Source organism: Orycteropus afer, unplaced genomic scaffold (genome assembly GCF_000298275.1).
Source record: "Orycteropus afer afer isolate SDZICR_OR568_19922 unplaced genomic scaffold, OryAfe1.0 scaffold00084, whole genome shotgun sequence".
Taxonomy (NCBI): Eukaryota; Metazoa; Chordata; class Mammalia; order Tubulidentata; family Orycteropodidae; genus Orycteropus; species Orycteropus afer.
The window spans coordinates 10,185,533-10,204,745 of NW_006921671.1; the positions used below are offsets into that span (position 1 = coordinate 10,185,533).

General features: G+C 37.7%; 2 protein-coding genes across 2 annotated transcripts in view; one reads left to right on the plus strand and one right to left on the minus strand.

The window, feature by feature from the left end:
* SLC4A10 (solute carrier family 4 member 10) overlaps positions 1-10,721 on the plus strand; it is a 374,905-nt gene extending 364,184 nt beyond the window's left edge. The window contains exons 25-26 of the mRNA XM_042781073.1: positions 4,218-4,334; positions 10,655-10,721. Coding sequence (XP_042637007.1) covers positions 4,218-4,334; positions 10,655-10,721 — 184 coding nt within the window. The remainder of the gene's footprint in view (positions 1-4,217; positions 4,335-10,654) is intronic.
* Positions 10,722-19,026: 8,305 nt separating this feature from the next.
* Positions 19,027-19,213, minus strand: part of DPP4 (dipeptidyl peptidase 4) — a 118,460-nt gene continuing 118,273 nt past the window's right edge. Inside the window, exon 27 of the mRNA XM_042781074.1 lies at positions 19,027-19,128. Coding sequence (XP_042637008.1) covers positions 19,027-19,128 — 102 coding nt within the window. The remainder of the gene's footprint in view (positions 19,129-19,213) is intronic.

Here is a 19,213-nt window from a genome sequence, read left to right on the forward strand (position 1 = left end):
TTATCTTCTGTGTCTGTGTTAATTGGTTTCCCTTTTCTTTGTTGAAGAGGGTCTGTGCAATCCTTCTGCCTAGTCCGCCATCTTGCCGGAACGCCCATACCAGTCACTTTAGAAAATATTTATGCAGCGTTCCAAAATATGCTGTTCTTCTTTGTACACAAAGACATAGCAAAAGAAAGCCAAATCCTATAAGTTACATTAGAAAACTTTTCTTACTATTTGGCCCAAAATTTCATTTTTCAGTTTAATTTCAATGTTTTTCTTATACAATTCTATGTACCAGTTAGTTCCCAATTTTATGGTCTCAAAGTACTTGAAGATATTTTAAGGCCATGCTAATAAAAAGTATAGCCAAAACATGGAAACAACCCAGATGTCCATCAACTGAGGAATGGATAGCCAAAATATGATACATACACACAATGGAATACTATGCAACACTAAAGAATAATGTAGAATCTGCAAAACACTGCATAATGTGAATGAACTTGGAGGACATTATGCTGAGTGAAATAAGTCAATCACAAAAGGACAGATATTATATTAGTCAGTTATTGTAAAAGTTAAGGAAAGGTTTATCTATTGAAGGAAATTTTCTTTGTTGGTTACCAGGGGTGGGAGGGGCGGGGAGGGAATGCTGTTAGATAGATAGAAATAAATATTGATTTGGGTGAAGAGAAGGGCAATGTACCAAAGGTGAGTGACCAATTTGGCAGCATTGTGGATGAGGGAGACATAGAGAGGTACATGGGAAGTATAGACAACAAATATGAACCCTTTTGCATATATAGTACTGAGTTGTCAGTGAAGGAAAACATGGGTATATGGACGGATAGATAGGAGGACAGGCTAAACAATTAGGTATGTCTAAAAGGGGAGTGTATCCAAGATCATATATAGGGTTGGCAGACAATGGTCCTATAAGTTTATGTGAATGATCAGAATCCCCAGGTGTATAGTAGAGCTGACAAGGGGCAAGGTTGTGGTCACTGCTTGGTCACAGCCAGCTACCCAGAGGGACCAAGTAGTTGAACCTGCAGGCATGGGACCATAGTCGCAGGGGACATCAAGCTCAATTGGCATAATATACTATACAAAACATTGTTCCACCTCCTACTTTGGTGAGTAGCAACTGGGATCTTAAAAGCTAGCAAGCTGCCATCTGGATGCAACGATGGGTCTCTCCTCATCAAGAAGAAAGAAGAAAACCAAAATTAATGGAAACAATCAGTCCTAGCGACTGGTACACCATCCGATCTGCAACCTATACAACTATGAGACCAGAAGAACTAGATGGTGGCTGGCTACCACTGTCATCCACTTGCAAGGGATGTAGGAGATCCTGCATAGAGAGGGAGAACAATGTGGAACAAAACTCAAAATCATTTGGAGGCAAAAAAAAAAAGAAGATGGGGACCAGATTTGCTGGTCCAATAGAGCCTGGTAGAACCACTGAGACTATGGCCCCTAGCTGCCCTTCAGGTCTGGAATTGAACCCACACCTGTGGTTTCCAGCCAAACAAAGTACAGGCATGTGAGTTAAACATTTACCTCAAGTAGACACACGCCCTGGAGAGAACAATCATGGGAGAAGGAAGGGCTGTTTATGCACAGGGAGATAGCTCAGGGGGCAGGAGAGTAGGGAGGGATGGACACTGGGAAGAGATAGCTATGGGGAGGAAGTGGGAGGGGAGCTGTTGCATTGTGGTAAACTGTGGTCAATGACATGAGACAAAGTATATGTGAACTGCTGTATAGAAAGTGAATTTGCTCTGTAAATCCTCACCCAAATCAAAATAAAAATAAATAAATATAAATAAATAGTGAGAAAGAGTTTTCTCTGAGGAGGGAATTTTTCATAGTGATAAAATATGAAAATAGAAGAGGATTTTCAGGGTCTGATCTAAAATTATATCCCTAAATTTTTGTTGTTATAATTATCTACCACTTAAGGGTGAGCACAAGCTTTTTTTCCCTCCACAATATTTAAATTTTAAAATCCTCTTGGTTGTTCGGTTGAATCTAGCATTTTCCCCCAGTGCATTCTGTAGAAAATTAGTCTCATGTGGCACTAATGTGACTATCAAAAGAATTTTGTGGTTAAATAAGTTTGAAAGTGTTCCACACAGCATTCCAGTTTGAAGATTCCCAATTTACATTGGCTTAAAAACATAAGTCATACTTCAACTAAAAATAAATAAATAAATAACTGTGTAATTCAGCACTTTCTAAACTTGGTAACAGGATTCTTGTCACAAACATCATGAAGAACTTATATTCCACATGACACTTTTTGGGAAATTAGTTGATGTCAATTTCTGGGAAACTATCTTTCTAGGCTGACCAAGGGCTGGCTGTAGGGGATAGCAAAACTGAAGAACACATTTCCAGATGGGGTACATTATGGGAACATGTGAGACCCAAGGCTTTTCTCAGGACCCTTAACTGTTCCTCTAGTTATCAATGAAGGTCTGTGAAGTCAGTCTAGAATCTCAGTAGACCATAATATTTTCACAGCAGAATCTCTTTCCTATGTGTAGTAAAATGGATGCTGTTTTTTCACTCACTGAAACTTTTTCTGATTTGGGCTTTGATTTATTGTTGCTGCCATTTTGTTGTATTTGTAGTGCAGGGGGTGTTTTGGAGTACGCTGAATGCCACCTATAATTGGCACCATTTTAAAAATGTGAAAAAAAAAACAAAAAAAAAAGTGCCTGACATAATATAGGCCCTGACGTTATATATTTCCCAGTCATCTAGGAAGTCTTTTGTCTCAGGCATAGTCTGTGTTTGTTTATTCAACAGTATTTATTGAATGGGTACTAATGCAAGCGCTGTTCTAATCAAGAATCCCTGTCCTTATTAAGCTTATATTCTAGTAGAATGGAGTGAGTAGACAGAAACTAAACAAACAAACAAGTAATATATATAGTATGGTAGATGATGAAAAATGCAATAAAAGCAAAAAAGAGGAGTAGGAGTACCAGGAGAGGATTAATATTTCAATTTTAAATAGAGTAATCAGGGCAGGCCTCTGTGAGAAGGTGACATTTGAGAAAAAGAGGTTGTTTTAGTCATCTAGTGCTGCTATAACAGAAATACTACAAGTGGATGATTTTAACAAATTTATTCTCTCACAGTTCAGGGGCCTAGAAGTTCAAATTCAAGGTGTCAGCTTTAGGGAAGGGCTTTTTTCTGTCATCTCTGGTGGAAGGTCCTTGTCTCCTTCCAACATCTGTGGGCCTGGCAATCCTTGGAGATCTCCAGATATCTTGGCATCACTCTTCCCCTGGGTCAAGGCATTTCTCAGCACAGGGGTCCCAGGTGCAAAGGATGTGTTCTGCTCCTGGCTGTTCTTCCGTGGTGGTGCTAAGGTCCCTCTGATCTCTGCTTATTTATTTAATCTCTTTCCTATCTCAAAAGAGATCCCTCAAGATACAACCTAATCCTATTGATTGTATTCTACTTCATTAACATAACTGCCTCTAATCCTTCCTTATTAACCTCATAGAGGTTAAGATTTACAACACTTAGGATACATGAGATCACAAAATGGAGGATAATTACATAACATGGAGAATCATGGCCAAGGCAAGTAGATACATTTTAGGGAAAGTGCATTTCAATCCATAACAAAGAGGAAGACTTGCACCATGTGAAGGAGCATTCTGGCAGAGGGAAGGACACGGTCAAAAGCTTTGAGGCAATAGCTAGCTTTTCCAGTTCCAGGAGGCCATCATGGCTGGAGAGGAGTGAGCAGGGTGCAAGCAACAGGAGATGAGGTCAGAGGGGTGTGAGTGGCATCAGAGCACTACAGTCTCATAAGCTTTTGGAAGGACTTGGGTTTTTATTCTAGGTACAGGAGACCACTGCAGGCTTCTGAGTAGTGATATGATCTGATGTAAATTTTTAAAAGACTGCTGGGCTTCGTACGTGAGGGGTAAGGGGCTAAGCAATCAACATGCAGAACCTGAGCTCTTTAATTTAAAATGAATTAGGAAAATTGTGACCAATTCAGTTTTTATACAACTAGAATCTTTCTTTTAGATTTTTATTTTTCACAGATTTTTTTACACTTGAGAGAACTATTTAATATCACTTAATTTTTAATTATAAACATACTGCACAAAGAAAGGTATATATTTAGTTTCTATCATAGGATAACCTCTGTTACTTATTTAATGTTTATTATTCATTTTGGGCAAACTCCTATGTAGAGATGATCCATCTGTGATAAATATTTCTGATGAAATGTCCAAAACTGCTTTGTGGAGAAATCTTCTGATTACCGCTGATAACTCAAAAGATAAGGAGTCAAGCTTTCCTTCTAAAAGGTTTGAATTTTAAAATAATAAGATTATATGCTAATACCAATCATTTCTATGACATGAAACCATTAGCAAAAGAATAAATACTGGTTTTCATAAAATTTAGATCTCAATTATTTCAGAAAATTACTTTTAAAGTGCATAGAAATTTTATTTACCAGAAATGTTTGAATGTTTTGCGACTATCTCCCTTAGCAAATTGGAAGCTCACTCCAAACTATTATGGTCGGGGGAAATGGTGCTATAAATGAGTCCCCAGTGTGTGACACTTTTAGACATTCATTTTGGCCTGCTCTTCTACAGTACAATTTTATTATATTCCTGTCACCCTTGGACCAGAGTCCTCCTAGCCATTTGACCACATTTTACAATACCACTCCGACAACACCCCCCGTCTTCATCTTTTTTTAAAAAAAAAAAAACCCTATATGGCACATGCATTGGTGATTTTATATTTAATAAGTTTCTAGTCCCCTATTCCAACCCCCTGAAAATTTGCTCTAACCCCTTACCCAAAAACTGAACTCCAAAAAGTTCTACCCATTCTTATTTCTCTGTATGTAAGCATACACAACTCTTGTAGTTGCAAATAATTTTAATTGCATGCTGGGGGAGGAGTTTATCCTTAAATATCGAGTCATCATAGCATTTGCAGAATTTATAAATTAGAGTTTAAACCATCCAATCTTCTTAGATGCTGATCTGAGGAAAAAGGAATTCCTGTGTTATGTTAAAATCTTTTCTTGTTAAAGAGTGATTGAGGGATTTGGGACAGTGTTTACTGTAATTATTAAGTTCTTTTATTTTCATAACCTTAAATTAACATTTTCTACTTAATTTTTATATTACATTTTTGTCATAAGCTCCCCTTCCTAATCACTCTAGAAGCTGATTCCCCAAAGGTAAGACCCTCTCCCTCAAACCTATTCCTTGGTTGCATTTCCTCATGTTAAATGGTGTCTTCTGGAAACCTGGTCAGCCTACGTCCTCTGTGTGAGTTTTGGGGAGGCAAAAGGCATGGAGAGCCCTAGACTCAGACCCTGTGTTACACTGAGTGTTTATGGTGTTCCTGTAACTACTCAGCTGTTTAAGAGGGTTTGAAGCTTGATTAAAATTTTTTTCCCTACAAGACATATACAAACACATCATTCATGAATCAGTAAATACACCAGAATTGTATTCAGTAATGATATAAAATTTCTAGATTGGAAAGAGAAAGTTCATTCTTTAAATTAAGCAACTGCAAAGCTGGGAGCTTCCATTTATGCACCATCATGCATCCAAGCCTGCCGACTCTATCTGGCTTCGTGGGGGAATATTTGGAAACATGAGCTGGAGAAAGAGGCTACATTAGACTTGAAGCATATATCTCTTGTTGCTGGTTTTTGTCACCCCAAAATAGCATGCTCCTTCAGTGTTATCTCTAATCCCAAACAGCATAAACAAGACAGATAGTGGATGTCCAGAGAGTCTTCAGAAGCTGGGAATTACCCCTATTCATTCTCTCCGTCTCTCTGTCTCTCTGTCTCTCTCTCTGTCATCTACCTCCAACATTTACTGCAAGGGAAGTTAATATAAATGACTCAGTAGACTGTCTTGAAGTATTTTGGTTGATGATTGGTTTCTTTTAAGAGGGCTTTAAAACTTCATGTATTTCCTTGCTTGGCTCAAGCAGAAATAACATTGTATTCTAAAACGTACTTTATCTTCCTTTCCCAAAGATCCCTGTTACAGTCAGATAGAATCATCCTCACAGTAATTCTGTGTTTTGCTAAGAGTCTTGGGAGAAAATCAGAGTATTATAAGGGTAATTTCTGAAGCCCACTGAAATATGTGTTTGTGGAACCTTTCACATTAAAAATACTGCTTTCTCTGATATTTCAAAATGTGAAATCAGGTTTGAGGCTTAAAATAAAATGCTGGCCATGGGAAATATGTGGAGAATTTGAGACAATCAGACTTGAAAATTGCTTTTTTTTTCCCTTTTGACTATATAGAAGATTAGGCAATCTACTTCCGCAGAGATACCGCCTCGGAAACCCAAGGAGGGGTCTGTATGAGTCGGAAACGACTCGACGGCAGTGAGTTTTTGATCCATAGTCTAAATTATTCCTCTATTATTTTTCTTTGGTTCAAGCAAGGTTTTTATGACATGATACTTTAGATAATCCCCAAAGGAAATAATAATGCCAAATGATGCCCTTCATCAGAAAAGCCTAATTGTTTAAAAAACCAGGTTATCTAGATTAAAAATACGTGTCTAGTCTTCAGACATTACATTGACTCTAATGAGCAAAGTCAGATACTTTAAACAAGACCAATTTTAAATAGACCATCCTTCACATTTTGATATAACCATTTGTTTTTTACTGTTTGAACATATGTTCCCACTGATAGAAGGTCCAAAATATTGCTGAAAGTTTACCCAGCTTTCTTTACCTTGCAGTGTGATGAAATCGGTAGCTGTCCACGTGAAAAATATCTCTAGGTAGTTTAGTGTCTTTCATCCTCATAACTAGTAACTGGCAGAAAGGGCATGACTCCTAGAATCCTAAAGTATAACATTCAGTATTGAGCAGGGGCTGTGAAAACTTGGTTGGTACATGTTGGAGTATTTGTTGGGCAAAAAGGCCGAAGGACCAGCGGACCAGGGTCTGTGTCTCCTGAGACCTCAGCTGGCTTGTGTGCAGCCTTTCACCTTGTGGTCTGTGTTACTGCCCTTTGCTACAAGCCCTACGTGCCCAAAGAAACCTAGCCACCTTTTCTTAGTGGACTTTGAAAAAGCAGTTGTATTTTCCCAATTATTTCATTCACTTTCTTTTGTCAAAAATATTTTATCTAGTATAAGAAAAAGGAAGATCTAAGAACTAACTGCAAATTCTACAACATCTATATGTCTAATTTAGATCCTAGTTTAACAGTGTTGTAAATATAAATGATAAGCTTTCTCTTACAACTTACTGAGTAGATTGGTGGGACTAGGTATCATTAAAAACTGAAGGAGCAGTGAGTTTATATTAATGTGCAAGAACAATTTGGAAAAGGGTATTAGCCTTTTTTCAAGGAAGAGGAGGATGAGAATGGTTGCATAACTTGAAAAATGTAATCAGTGCCACTAAATTTTACGTGTAGAATTGGTGTATGTTCTGCTGAGTATATTTTCAACTATAACAAAAAATAAAATAAATAATTAAAAAAATTTCACAAAGGATAAAGATTAACATATAGCCAGAAAACAACAAATTACATCAAAATAGGGAGCAACTGCTACATCACTAAGAAAAGCAGCACTTAGTTTTACCTTAGTGTCAGAAGCTAGGCTCTGAGGCCACCCTCTTCCTGGTCCTATAACCACCACTCCCCTTCTGTCTTGGTTTCTTCTTCTTTTCTTTGATTACCTAAGACTGGGCCTTCTCAAGACTTCTTGGTAAATGTTGCTCATAACAACCATTTTGTTACCATTGAAAAGTAACAATTTCATTTAATGCTTAGCAGCATGAAAGTATCCAGGTACTTTTTGCCCCCTCATGAAGCATTGCTTCCCTATACACTCTTTCCTCACTTATTGACATGATTAGGTTCCAAAGACCAGGTAACTGTGTTAAATTGGCATTATGTGAAAATGGAGGATGCCCACATCAGATCACAAAAGGAAGGATGACTACATCATTGTGTAACTGCCACACCACCTCATTGAATAACTGCCACACGATGGCTCAGCCAAGTTGACACATAATGTTAGCCATCACAGCCAGTGTTACTCTCGTCTAGCACCTTGATGCACATTACTTCCAGATACACATCGTTAATATGCAAAATAGTTGGATAGTAGATTTTTCACTATGGTTGTAAATGCACAATGTCAGCTAATGAGATATTCAATAAGTGAAGAGAAGGTGTATTTTAAATTTTAACTCCTCAAGGACTGAAACACTGTCTTATCCATCTTGTATCCCAAGTCCTTGCAAAGTACCTGGCTCATATTACATATGCAATATGTGTTTATTACAATAGTACAAAGTAAATGGGCAATAGGTTTATTTTGATGAGAATTTAGATTTGATCAGTACCCAGAAACATGAATGGAACTAGAAATAAAGTAATAGCCAGAGTAAAGGGGTACAAATTGATAATATTTAGCAGTGTTGAGCTGGCTAAAAAATTTCTGTTTTATAGTTTTCTGAAATCTAATCTGATACCAAATCGGCTGTTTTTTAAGAATAAAAATAAATATCCAGACACTTACCCAGTTATTGTTTTGTAACTAAGCAACCAACATGACCAAAGCAGGACATCAGGGGGATGTATGTTTGTGGATCAAGTCAACATTCTGAAGCTCTTTTACAATGCTTGGTAACTATGCCATTGGGAATTCATTAATTTATCAAAAGGTTACAGAGCTCTTCCTGTGCTTCAAAGCATTGCACAAATAGGAATTGTGCATATGTAGACATAAGCTTATCACTGTCCCCACAATCTCTTACAGATATTCTTAAATATAAGCATCTGTTATTTTTGTTATTCTACCTTTCAAAAGATAGAGCCTGTTTGAATTGGGAATAGCAATGCCTCAGAATTCTGGAATTTAAACTAGAAAGAACATAGAAGTCATCAAGTCCAAACTTTATTTTACAGACAAGGAAACCATGTTCCAAGGAGGTTAAATACGTAGTCCAAGGACATACTACTTATTCTTAGCTTCTGGGAGCTGGGCCCAGATCTTCCAACTCCAAGCCTAGGGGTCCTCCAGTGCTCCAGTCTGGCTTTTTCATTGGCTTTGTTAAGCAGAAGAGGCTGGGAGCCAGGTAGAGTCCAAGGAAAAGTTAATTTGGAAAGCAGGGTAGCCGTCACTTGTCATATGAAATGAACTTAAAGTAGAAGAAAATGAGTCATGCAGATAGAGGAGTTAAAAATATGGAGTTAAGACTCTCAACACATCATGTGCACACTGTCATCTCTTCTCAAGGAAGGAGAAAAGAAAAGGAAAAAAAGTGGCTTTGCTCTGACCTGTAAGTAGTATGTGCTGAGAAGTGTGGCAGGCATAAACCCGGGTGCCATAGACACTCGCTCACACCAGCTCTCAGTTCTGGCAGCGTGCCACAGATGGCAGAAGCTCCGGCACTTCTTACCTGATGGTGCCGGGTGGTGGTGACAACTGAGAAGGGCTGTTTCTAGCTTGAATTGGAGGAAAAACAATTTAAAAAGCACACTCTTAGAATGTTTCGCAGTTATTGACCACTGAGAAATCAGCTGCACAGGAGGCCCACGCAAAAAAAAGGTTTTTATCTGTCACTTTATTACTTGGAAAAGTTATACAACCAAGGGTTTCCCCACCATCAATTAGTTCATAAATTTACATTTATGGCCGAAGTTAACAGTAAAAATATGGGGATTCTTCCAGCAAGGGCCTCAAAGGCTGACCATATGTGGCCTTTTCATAGCAGCTGCAGAGAGAGGCCCAAAGAGGCTGCACATGCAGGGACTTTGCAGTGTGCTGAAGTAGCTGGGGAGTGAGCAGTGCTGCCCCTCTGGAAGCTTACAGTGGGTGTGAGCTCCATTCATTTAAGCACATTATTCGAAATTTCCATGAAAACTGCCAATGTGAGAATAGAAAAAGTGCAAGTTTTGAAAAACTCAGGCAAATATGGTAGAGTCACATTGCCAGTTGTCCCCTTGGTGGATTTAACTGGGGAGTGAGACAGAATGGAAGGCATTTTGGAATTTATTTTGGAAAGCCTGAGAGGAAACATTGTTCCTCTGATGTACACACAGAGTGAGGGTTTATCTGTGAAGAGATAGTAAGGGCATCTGGAGTGCAGTGTGCAGTGCGACCCCTCCTCTAGAGAGGTGGGATCCGAGACACCATCTTCACCAAAGAGCGGGATTTGTACATAAAGGATGAGCCACCTGCAGCAAGCAGAGCCCAGAAATACCTACTGTGACGTCTTTGTGTCATTTATTGGTGTTGGTGCTGTCTTAAGATGAGGGCATGACTAGCATTTTCTACACTCATCGGTGACTCATTTGCCCGAATGAGGACCATGGTATTAATCTTGCATGCTTTCAGAACTGTTTGAAAAGTGTCTGGTTTTTGTTTCTTTTGTTTCTGTTTTTTGAATGTCCCCCTCTCTGCAATTCTTGGTTTCTATCCCACTGAGTGCAGAGGATTTTAATTGTTGTTATGGAACTCTGCTTCACAGCATGAGAGGACAAAGCCTAAGGGCTCTGGGGGTGTTCTGGGGTTGATGGGTTTGGTGTCTGAGCAAGCAGGTTTCATAGCTGCCATGCAGGGTTACAGTAATAAATTTCTCCTTTTTCCTCCATAGCAATGAAAGCCGAAAAGAGAAGAAAGCTGACTCAGGGAAAGGTGTTGACAGGGAGACTTGTCTATGACTTGATCTTCAATTTATTTTTTAAAATATATGAGAAGAGTGCCACAATTAATTATTAATAAAACTGCTTTGATCCTATTATAAATTCTGTCTCTCATCTCAAATCCACCTTCATACTGTAAGTAGTGCAATATTGGTTTCATTTCTGTGTTTAAACTTCTGAGCAGTGAGACACCCTTGTGAGCATATACAATAGCTAATGTAAGTACCTCTGTGTTCCTTGCTCTATGTTAGACATTTGCAAGCACTGGATTCTCATTGTCAGTTTCACGAGAACAATAGCTTTCTTAAAAAGATAAGTCATATTTACCTAGTTTGTATTTTCCTACTTTAGTGACCTGAAAATGCCTGATTATTTCAATTCAGAAGAATTTTGAAAGGTAGTCTTACTTCCTTTTATAGCTTAACATTAGTGACATTTCAAAAGACCCAAATCAAAAAGTTAGTTAGAAAACTTTTTTTAATAATTGTATTTAATGCATTTCCTTGATTTAATATGATATATTTAATACTTAAGAATTTATATATAACTAAAACTTAAAGTCATTTGAAAAAATATATAGAACCTAGGCACACTTGTTAAAAAGAATCACAAACACTAATGCAAAAAGTTGAGTAGATTTGCTTAAAATTCAAGTTTGATCATATGGTCAAATACTAGGCTTGTACGAAATGCTTTAGAAAACTTTGTAACAGTTTTGTGGGATTTTCAATACCAACCTTTATCAGAAATTTGCTGTTAAATTTATCTCCCATTGGCAACTAATAAACCTATTGTATACATACTTGTGGAATACCACACGGTGATCATTGTACATGAAATTCCATTTCTGTACAGTTATTCCGCTGCTAAAGATCATACACTGCTTAATGCTGGTTCTGAGTCACGTTCTAATGTTAAACTGACAGGTCTCCAATTGTAATTTTTTCTGCAAAGCTTTTTCCACTTTTTAATTACATGCATGTTGTGGAAAAATAATCTTTTAAATGAGAATTTCAGCTTTCTGTTTGAGAAGGTTCTGTAGCTATTTCCGTCCATATGAAGTAATCCATCTTTATAAGCTTATATATGGAGAAGGAAAGTTAAGAGTTTTTGAGCATTACTAAAAAAAGTATTATTTCATTTCATTTTAAATGAATGTGAACTTTATAAAGATTAAATCTCACAGTGCTCTTGGTCCCTGAGAATGACCAGTGATCATCAGCTTGTAATACGTCAACGTCCAATTTTACAATAATTCAGGACTACCTGGTTTTTCCAAACAGTCAAGCAATTGATTACTTACTCTGAGTGTACGCAAAAAGTAAAAAAAAAAAAAAATCCTCTTTTGATTAACCTATTAAGAGGGGAGGGCAGGGAGAAAGAAAACCTCCATTAGGTTTAAAATTTTGATACTTTCTAAAAAATTCCCCTCACAGTCCTTTCAGGAGTCATTTTTTTAACAGAGCATAAGCCTAAAAAATATGGGAAGAACAATTTGCACTAATAAAGTTTGTATTTATAAATGCCAACGTAAAATACAGAAACTTTCCATTCCAAATGTATAGACTTTGTGTGTTTTATAATACAGATAGTACAACGTAAGTGTTTTCATTGTTACATGGTTTAGACTTGCTGTACATGCCAGTCAGTCCCCAAAGCAGCCTCCTAGTGTTTTAATATATTAAAAACTGTTAAGAATGATCATCGTGAATTAAAAGCCTCACGTGATCATCTGTTTGAATATAGCAACCATACCCAATGAAATTATGTATTTCTGAGTATTTTTATAGTTATTTTGTTTTTGTGTGAATTTTAATGCTATTCTCATGTTAATCCTAATATTTTGAAATCATATAAAATATAAGAAAACGTAGTGTTATATATTTACTCCTAATTTCAGGTCCTGGTTAAAATTGCTGAATCCTTTGAATGTAATTTATTGCAAAGTTTAAGTAATGTGTAAATGTGACTAGGATATTGTGTTTTTCACAACTAAAAAATGTTACGTGAAAATAAATATTATTAATATCCTAATGTCCTTGCACATTTTAAATTGTGATATAAAGTGTCTTGTCTTTTCTTGTTGTTTGTTTTTAAATAGTATTAATCAGTAAGTCAATGTAGAACGTTTTGATTGGACATAATATTTAAGTTTAGATAAACGTACTACAAACTTGGTAATGTAGACATTTAAAGATTATTCTAACAATTTGAACTTATGAACAGAAATTATGAAAAGTCTCCATGAGTCCAAGGTGACTCAATGGCGACTCCTGTTTTTATATTTTGTTTTATGTAGGATGTATTTCCTCGTTTTCATGAAGAGCAGTGACTTGGGTGCAAATGGCATTTCACATGACTAGTAAAAGCCTCCAAGGTCATTCCCCATTATTGGTACTCTTTAGACTTTTGTTTTTCTCCTAATGGGAAAAACATTTCCTAAAATTTGGCTCCTTTGTGTTACAGTAGTTTGCATGGGACCATTGTTCTTTTCTTGACACCGCCAGTATGCTGTGGAGGTGCTTGTACTCAGAACTGTGATGTATGGAGTACTGCTTTTATCCTGTCTACTGAACCAACTCATAGTGACCCTACAGGACAGGTAGAACTACCCCTAGGGTTTCCAAGGGTGCAGATCTTCATGGAAGCAGACTGCTTCATCTTTCTCCCGCAGAGCCACTGGTGGATTTGAACCACTGACCTTTTGGTTATAGCCCAATGTTTCAAGCACAGCACCACCAGAGTCACTAGGAGTCAGAATTGGCTCAATGGCAGTGGGTTTTGGATTTCATTACTGAACTAGCTGAAGAAGTAGCTGAAGCTAGTTGCTAGTTGCTTCAGCAATTGCTACCATTTAATGTCATTCAGTATTGGGATGACATTAAATGGTAATTAATGACATTAAATGGCAATTGCTACCATTTAATGTCATTCAATTTTCCCTGAATCTGATCTGAATGTCTCCTTGGTGTAGTTTAAATGCATAGACTGATAGAAACTCTCCACTGATGATTCACTAGCAACCTCTATTTCAACATAATCCCTCGATTTTTTTTAGGCTTTTTCTTGGATCTCAAAAGTGTGGCTTATTCTGTTTCCTATCTTTGCTGACCTACCTTTGTTTAGTTTAACTTTATTCTGTTTACTCTTGCTTACTTTACTATTCTACTACCATTGCAAGATTGCCCTCCAAGTTGTCCAATATGTCTATCTCACGTATTCACATAATGGAGTGAAATTAAATTAGAATCATTTGGAAGTTTTATGGAACTAATTTGGATATTGTGAAAATTCTCTAAATATCTACTTTGAGGGACAGTTTTAGTCAGTCCCTTTGAAGAAGCCCAATATTCAGGGACCGATAATACTTGATTTGATATCCCTAATTAGGTATTCTGTACAGAAACCTGCAGTTCATGGATACAACCATCTCTCAAATTAAGTCTTATCAGTGTATTGGGCACCAGTCTTTGTGCTAGAGAATTGATAGCAGGACCATGATATATAACTGTAATATACATATGATAGGTATGAGTTGGTGTTATGGTTAAAGCAGCAAGTAATTCAATAATAGTGATTTGAGCAGAGAAGCATTTGGAGAAAACTTTATAGAAGAGGTGATATATAAATTAGGATGGAGTGGGGGAAAACAAAACTGACTACAGGAACTCCAAAGAGTCTCAAAAACATGTCAGTTTTGAAATAAAGATGAAATTGGAAGTAAATATGCATGGCATAACTGGAGCCTGACACATTTGGTGCGTGGCATAATTGGAACCCAGTAAACAGCCCAATATGGCAGTCATGGGAGGGTAGCAGAGACCTGTAAGAAAAGGGTGAAGAAGCACAAGTTCATGATAGATTTTAAATGATGTTAAATTATATACTAAGGCATTTGAATTTTATCTATTAAGAGCTTTGAGTAATGGAGAGACGTGAATTTTTGGAAAGATAAGCCTCACAGCACAGGAGAGAATATAATGGAGAAAAAGTGGAATAATTTTCTTAGAGATCCTGCTCCCAGAATCACTCTCAGATGATCAGACCAAAATCTTTGTGAGTGGTCTATAAACTTCTATTACAATTGAATTCAAATTGGCTCAAGTATACTCCTTGTGTACTTGATAAGTGACTCCAGACATGGATAGCTTTAATCTAAAACCTTTTATGTAGAGCATTGCTGTATATATGGATATATATGTCTTGAGTTGTATTTGAATAAATGTTCTGAAAGGCAGACGATCAACATTAAGACAGAGGATACTAAACAAATCTATGTGTAGACAGTAGTTGTCTACCATGAGTGCATTCTGACTCATGTTGTTGTGCTGTTTGTTGTGTGCCATCAAATAGTGACCCTATATGACAGAGTAGAACTAACCCTTAGGGTTTCTTAGTCTGTAATCTTTACGGGAGCAGATTGCTAGGTCTTTTCTCCCATGGAGGAGCTGGTGGATTTGAATCTCCAACCTTTCAGTTCGCAGCCTAGTGCTTAATCATTGCATCACGAGGGCTCCTTCAGTGTAGATTGTTGTTGCTGTTGTTATTTGCTGTCGAGTCGGACCCGACTCATAGCGACCCCTCCTTGGGTTTCCAAGGCAGTATCACTATGGAAGTAGATTGCCCCATCTTCCTTCTGAGGAATGGCTGGTGGGTTTGAACCGCCAGCTTTCTGGTTAGCATTCAAGTGCCTTAGGCACTATGCTACCAGAGCTCCCTCAGTGTAGATTAGTGTAATCCAAATTCAGCCAATGGCTAGCTCCTCTGAGTCTGGAAATCACCATCTCCCCTGCTCATGCATCCTACCCATCTTATCCAGTCTTATCTATATAAAAAATAGCTTTATATCTAGGTATTCTTGCCTTCTAGGTTTCTGGCATATCACTTTTTTTTTTTTTTTTTTTCATTTGTTTATAAGTTCCTTGATAGTAGGAATGGTACCTTACTTCTTTTTGTAATTCTCCAGACCCAATTTCTGTGCTCTGTTCTTTACAAACCCAATAAAGACTGCTGACACAATCATAGGTAAAACATATCAGAAGATGCTGCTGCTCAGTTGATAAGGGATGAGTAAAGGTCCAAAAAAATTCTCATAGACATGTTAGTATTGGAGCAAAAGCAAATGTTTATTGAGCACCTTCCTGTGTCTAACCTCCAAGGACACATAGGGCTAGGGCAAGTATGTGTAAAACCTAATTATTAATCTAATCATCAAGGCAAAAGAGACTAACTAGTTGTGAATAAGCCACTGCCATCAAGTTGACTCTGACTCATAGCAACCCCATAGGACAGAATACAACTGCCTCATAGGGTTCCCAAGGGTGTACCTCTTTATAGAAGCAGATTGCCTCATCTTTCTCCCATAGAAGAACTGGTGGATTCGAACTGCTGACCTCTTGGTTAGCAGCCCAATGATTTAACCTCAGCACCACCAGAGCTCCTGTTAGTTGTGAATATCAAACCAAAAAACCAAACTCACTGCCATTGAGTTAATTCCAACTCATAATGACCCCCTTTGGGTTTCTGAGGCTGTAAATTTTTCCAGAAGTAGATTGCCCAGACTTCCTTCCATGGAGTAGAAAGAGGAGAAAAGTAAAAAGAAGGCACCAGGCATTGTATATACATAAATATTCATAGACATGCAATAATTCTGTGAGGCAGATATTTTTGTACTTTTTAATATTGGGAATCTGGAGTTCTAAGAGTCATGTAACATTCTTTAAAGTGGTTCTCAGTAGTGAGTGGTGGTGCTGAGCTTCTCACCCAGGTCTGACTCGGCTGCAGTGTACTGGGTCTCCAGCAGGAGGCGATATGTGACCACCTTACTCCCTCCAGGATCATTCTAGACCTGGTAACCTGAATTGGGTTAAAATGAGAGCAATGTTTCTTCTCAGTGTTAATTTATCTTAGACATCCGTGTTTCTGTGGTTAATATTTGAAACCAAATCTACATGATGAAATATTCTTGCTCAAGAATCACAGACCATGGCATTTAGTAAAAGAAACCATGTTGTTTGATGGATCTCACTTCTCACCATACTCACACATACTTTTTGAGTAATTTGACAAAGTTGAGGTGATGATTCAGATGAAATACTATACAGAATAATAATTTTGACAGAATTTGTTGAAGTTTAAATCCTATATGCACCAAAAAAGATTCCTTCCTCAACCAGCGGTAAGCAATTCACTTATTAATTCAATTTCTTGAGTTTAAATGTTATTATTGTCACAGAAAGGTGAAATGAAGAATGATAATAAATTCCTACTGAGCATAACATAGGTTTTATAATACGACACTCTGAGTTTTTCTTATTGGGTGGTGATAGCATTCCTTATTACCACCATTTATCTATCATTCTCAACCATCTGTAACCCTTGGACATCCTGCAAACGCATGCCAGACCACTTAAGATGTATGCGAAAAAGTTCTCAGAGGCATACTACTGAAACAGTTATCACAAAATTGATGCAACACAATTCTCGTATTCTACGACATAAAAGAAGAATAAGAGAAGTCCACGGCACATAACAACAACAACAACATGACATAAAAAGCCATTATTGTGTTTTGGTATATTTCCATTTAGAGCTTATTGAACCCTCAGTATTGTACAAATCCCGTAGTCTTATAAATTAGAATTCTCACATCTATGTAGAGCAAAGCTGCTGTTGTTATGTGCCGTCGAGTCAGACCGACTCATAGCGACCCCTCCGTGGGTTTCCGAGGCAGTATCACTACGGAAGTAGATTGCCCAATTGTAGCAGTATATATTATATCATGTATTCTATCAGTTTGGACATGTTACCGGGATGGACCAGTCCCTGGAGAAGAACATCGTGTTTGGTAAAGTGGAGGGTCAGTGAAAAAGAAGACCCTGGACAAGATGGATTGACACCGTGGCTGCAACAAGGGCGCAAACATAGCAACGGTCCAGAGGACGGCGCAGGAGCGGGCCGTGCTTCATTCTGTTGTTCAGGGGGTTGCTATGAGTTGGCTCCATGGCACCTAACAACGGAACATAGTATCAGTAACATATTATTTTAAGTCAATTTCTCAAAAGATATGTGTATACATGATAATGGAAATTGTGTGCGTGTTAGACAAGAACACTATGGACTGCTTAATTTAACACATTTTTATGTATCTAATTTTTTACAAATGCTGAAATCTTTGCATGTTTACAACGTAGTCTAGGATAACTAACAAAATAAACAAGAGCCTTTCTGGATAAATGTGTCCATATGTCAGTGTGGTTTAGGTCTGATTCAAGGTACAACTCATTACTTCTGGGAAAAAAAAAAAAAAAAATGAAGGCCCATTTATTAACTGACAATGGGAATTTGACAGCATGTAGAATGGAGATAGTAATACACAGCATTCTAGTTTATTTTCAGTTTTTTAAAATGAGACCAAGGAACTTAAAATATTCTTTTAATTAAGATGCTCAAAGAAATGAAATAAGAAAACTTGATGCAAGGACTCCTTCAAGTTAGGATTTGTGATATAAATATTTTCATCTTTTAACAGGGCAAGCTGATGTGTTCACATCCAGTTCCAAGCTGCCTCTTCCACCAGGAAACATCAGTATTGTCTTTTTAAACACATTTGAAATGCTTTCCCCTCACCATTGCTGTGTTTTTGTAGCACCTATAGCCATAACTGGCACCTGGGGGCCTTGCATCGTTGGCAGTTTCCCTTGCATTTCTTTGGAGCTTATTCAATGGCTGTGGTTTTACTCAGAAGTCGGTGCTTTGCATATATGATTTCCTGAGACTGTTTGGATAGTCTTTCTCAGAAAACTGTGCCCGTCTGGCTGTGAGCAGCTGACAGTAGCCTGGTCGGTTGATATGCTCAGTCTTGGGATCCCAGTCATGCCCTGCTATCTTCTCTCCCGACCCTTCTTTTTTCTTCCTCTGTCTCAGTGACATCACTGCCCACATTGTGCCATCCCTTTAAAGAAGAGAAAAGATCTGGACCTACTCCAGTTAGTAAAAGAGAAAATGCTGCCCAGGAACCTATGCAAAGCACCATAAAAGCAATTCATATTTTCTGTTGTTTCAGCAGCTGACATGGAGATGATTTTAACTGACAAAACAAAACCGGACTGAATAATTCAAACTTTTCTGTAAGACAATAATCTGTTGCAAAGATAGAAGTCCTTACTTAAGATTGTATGTATAAAATTTGGGGGCAAAGGTAACCTTAAATTTCTTGATCTGAGTGTCTTCTTTAAGATCATCATGTTGACAGTACAGTTTTGAGATAATGAGAACAAAAATGGTTTTTAATACGCTTTAGATGGCATGCTATTTTGAGGTACTAAGGAAGAGAGAAGCATTGTTTCATGAAGTGGCTCATGTGGGTATATATATGTTGGTGTGCTGTGTTGCTACCAATTCCATGGTCTTCGTCAGTGTACCACTAGAGAGAGAAAGAAAAATGGTCAGAATTAGGAAGTCAGTCTTCCTCCACCCCCACCCCCACCATCAATTCAAATGAGCCCACA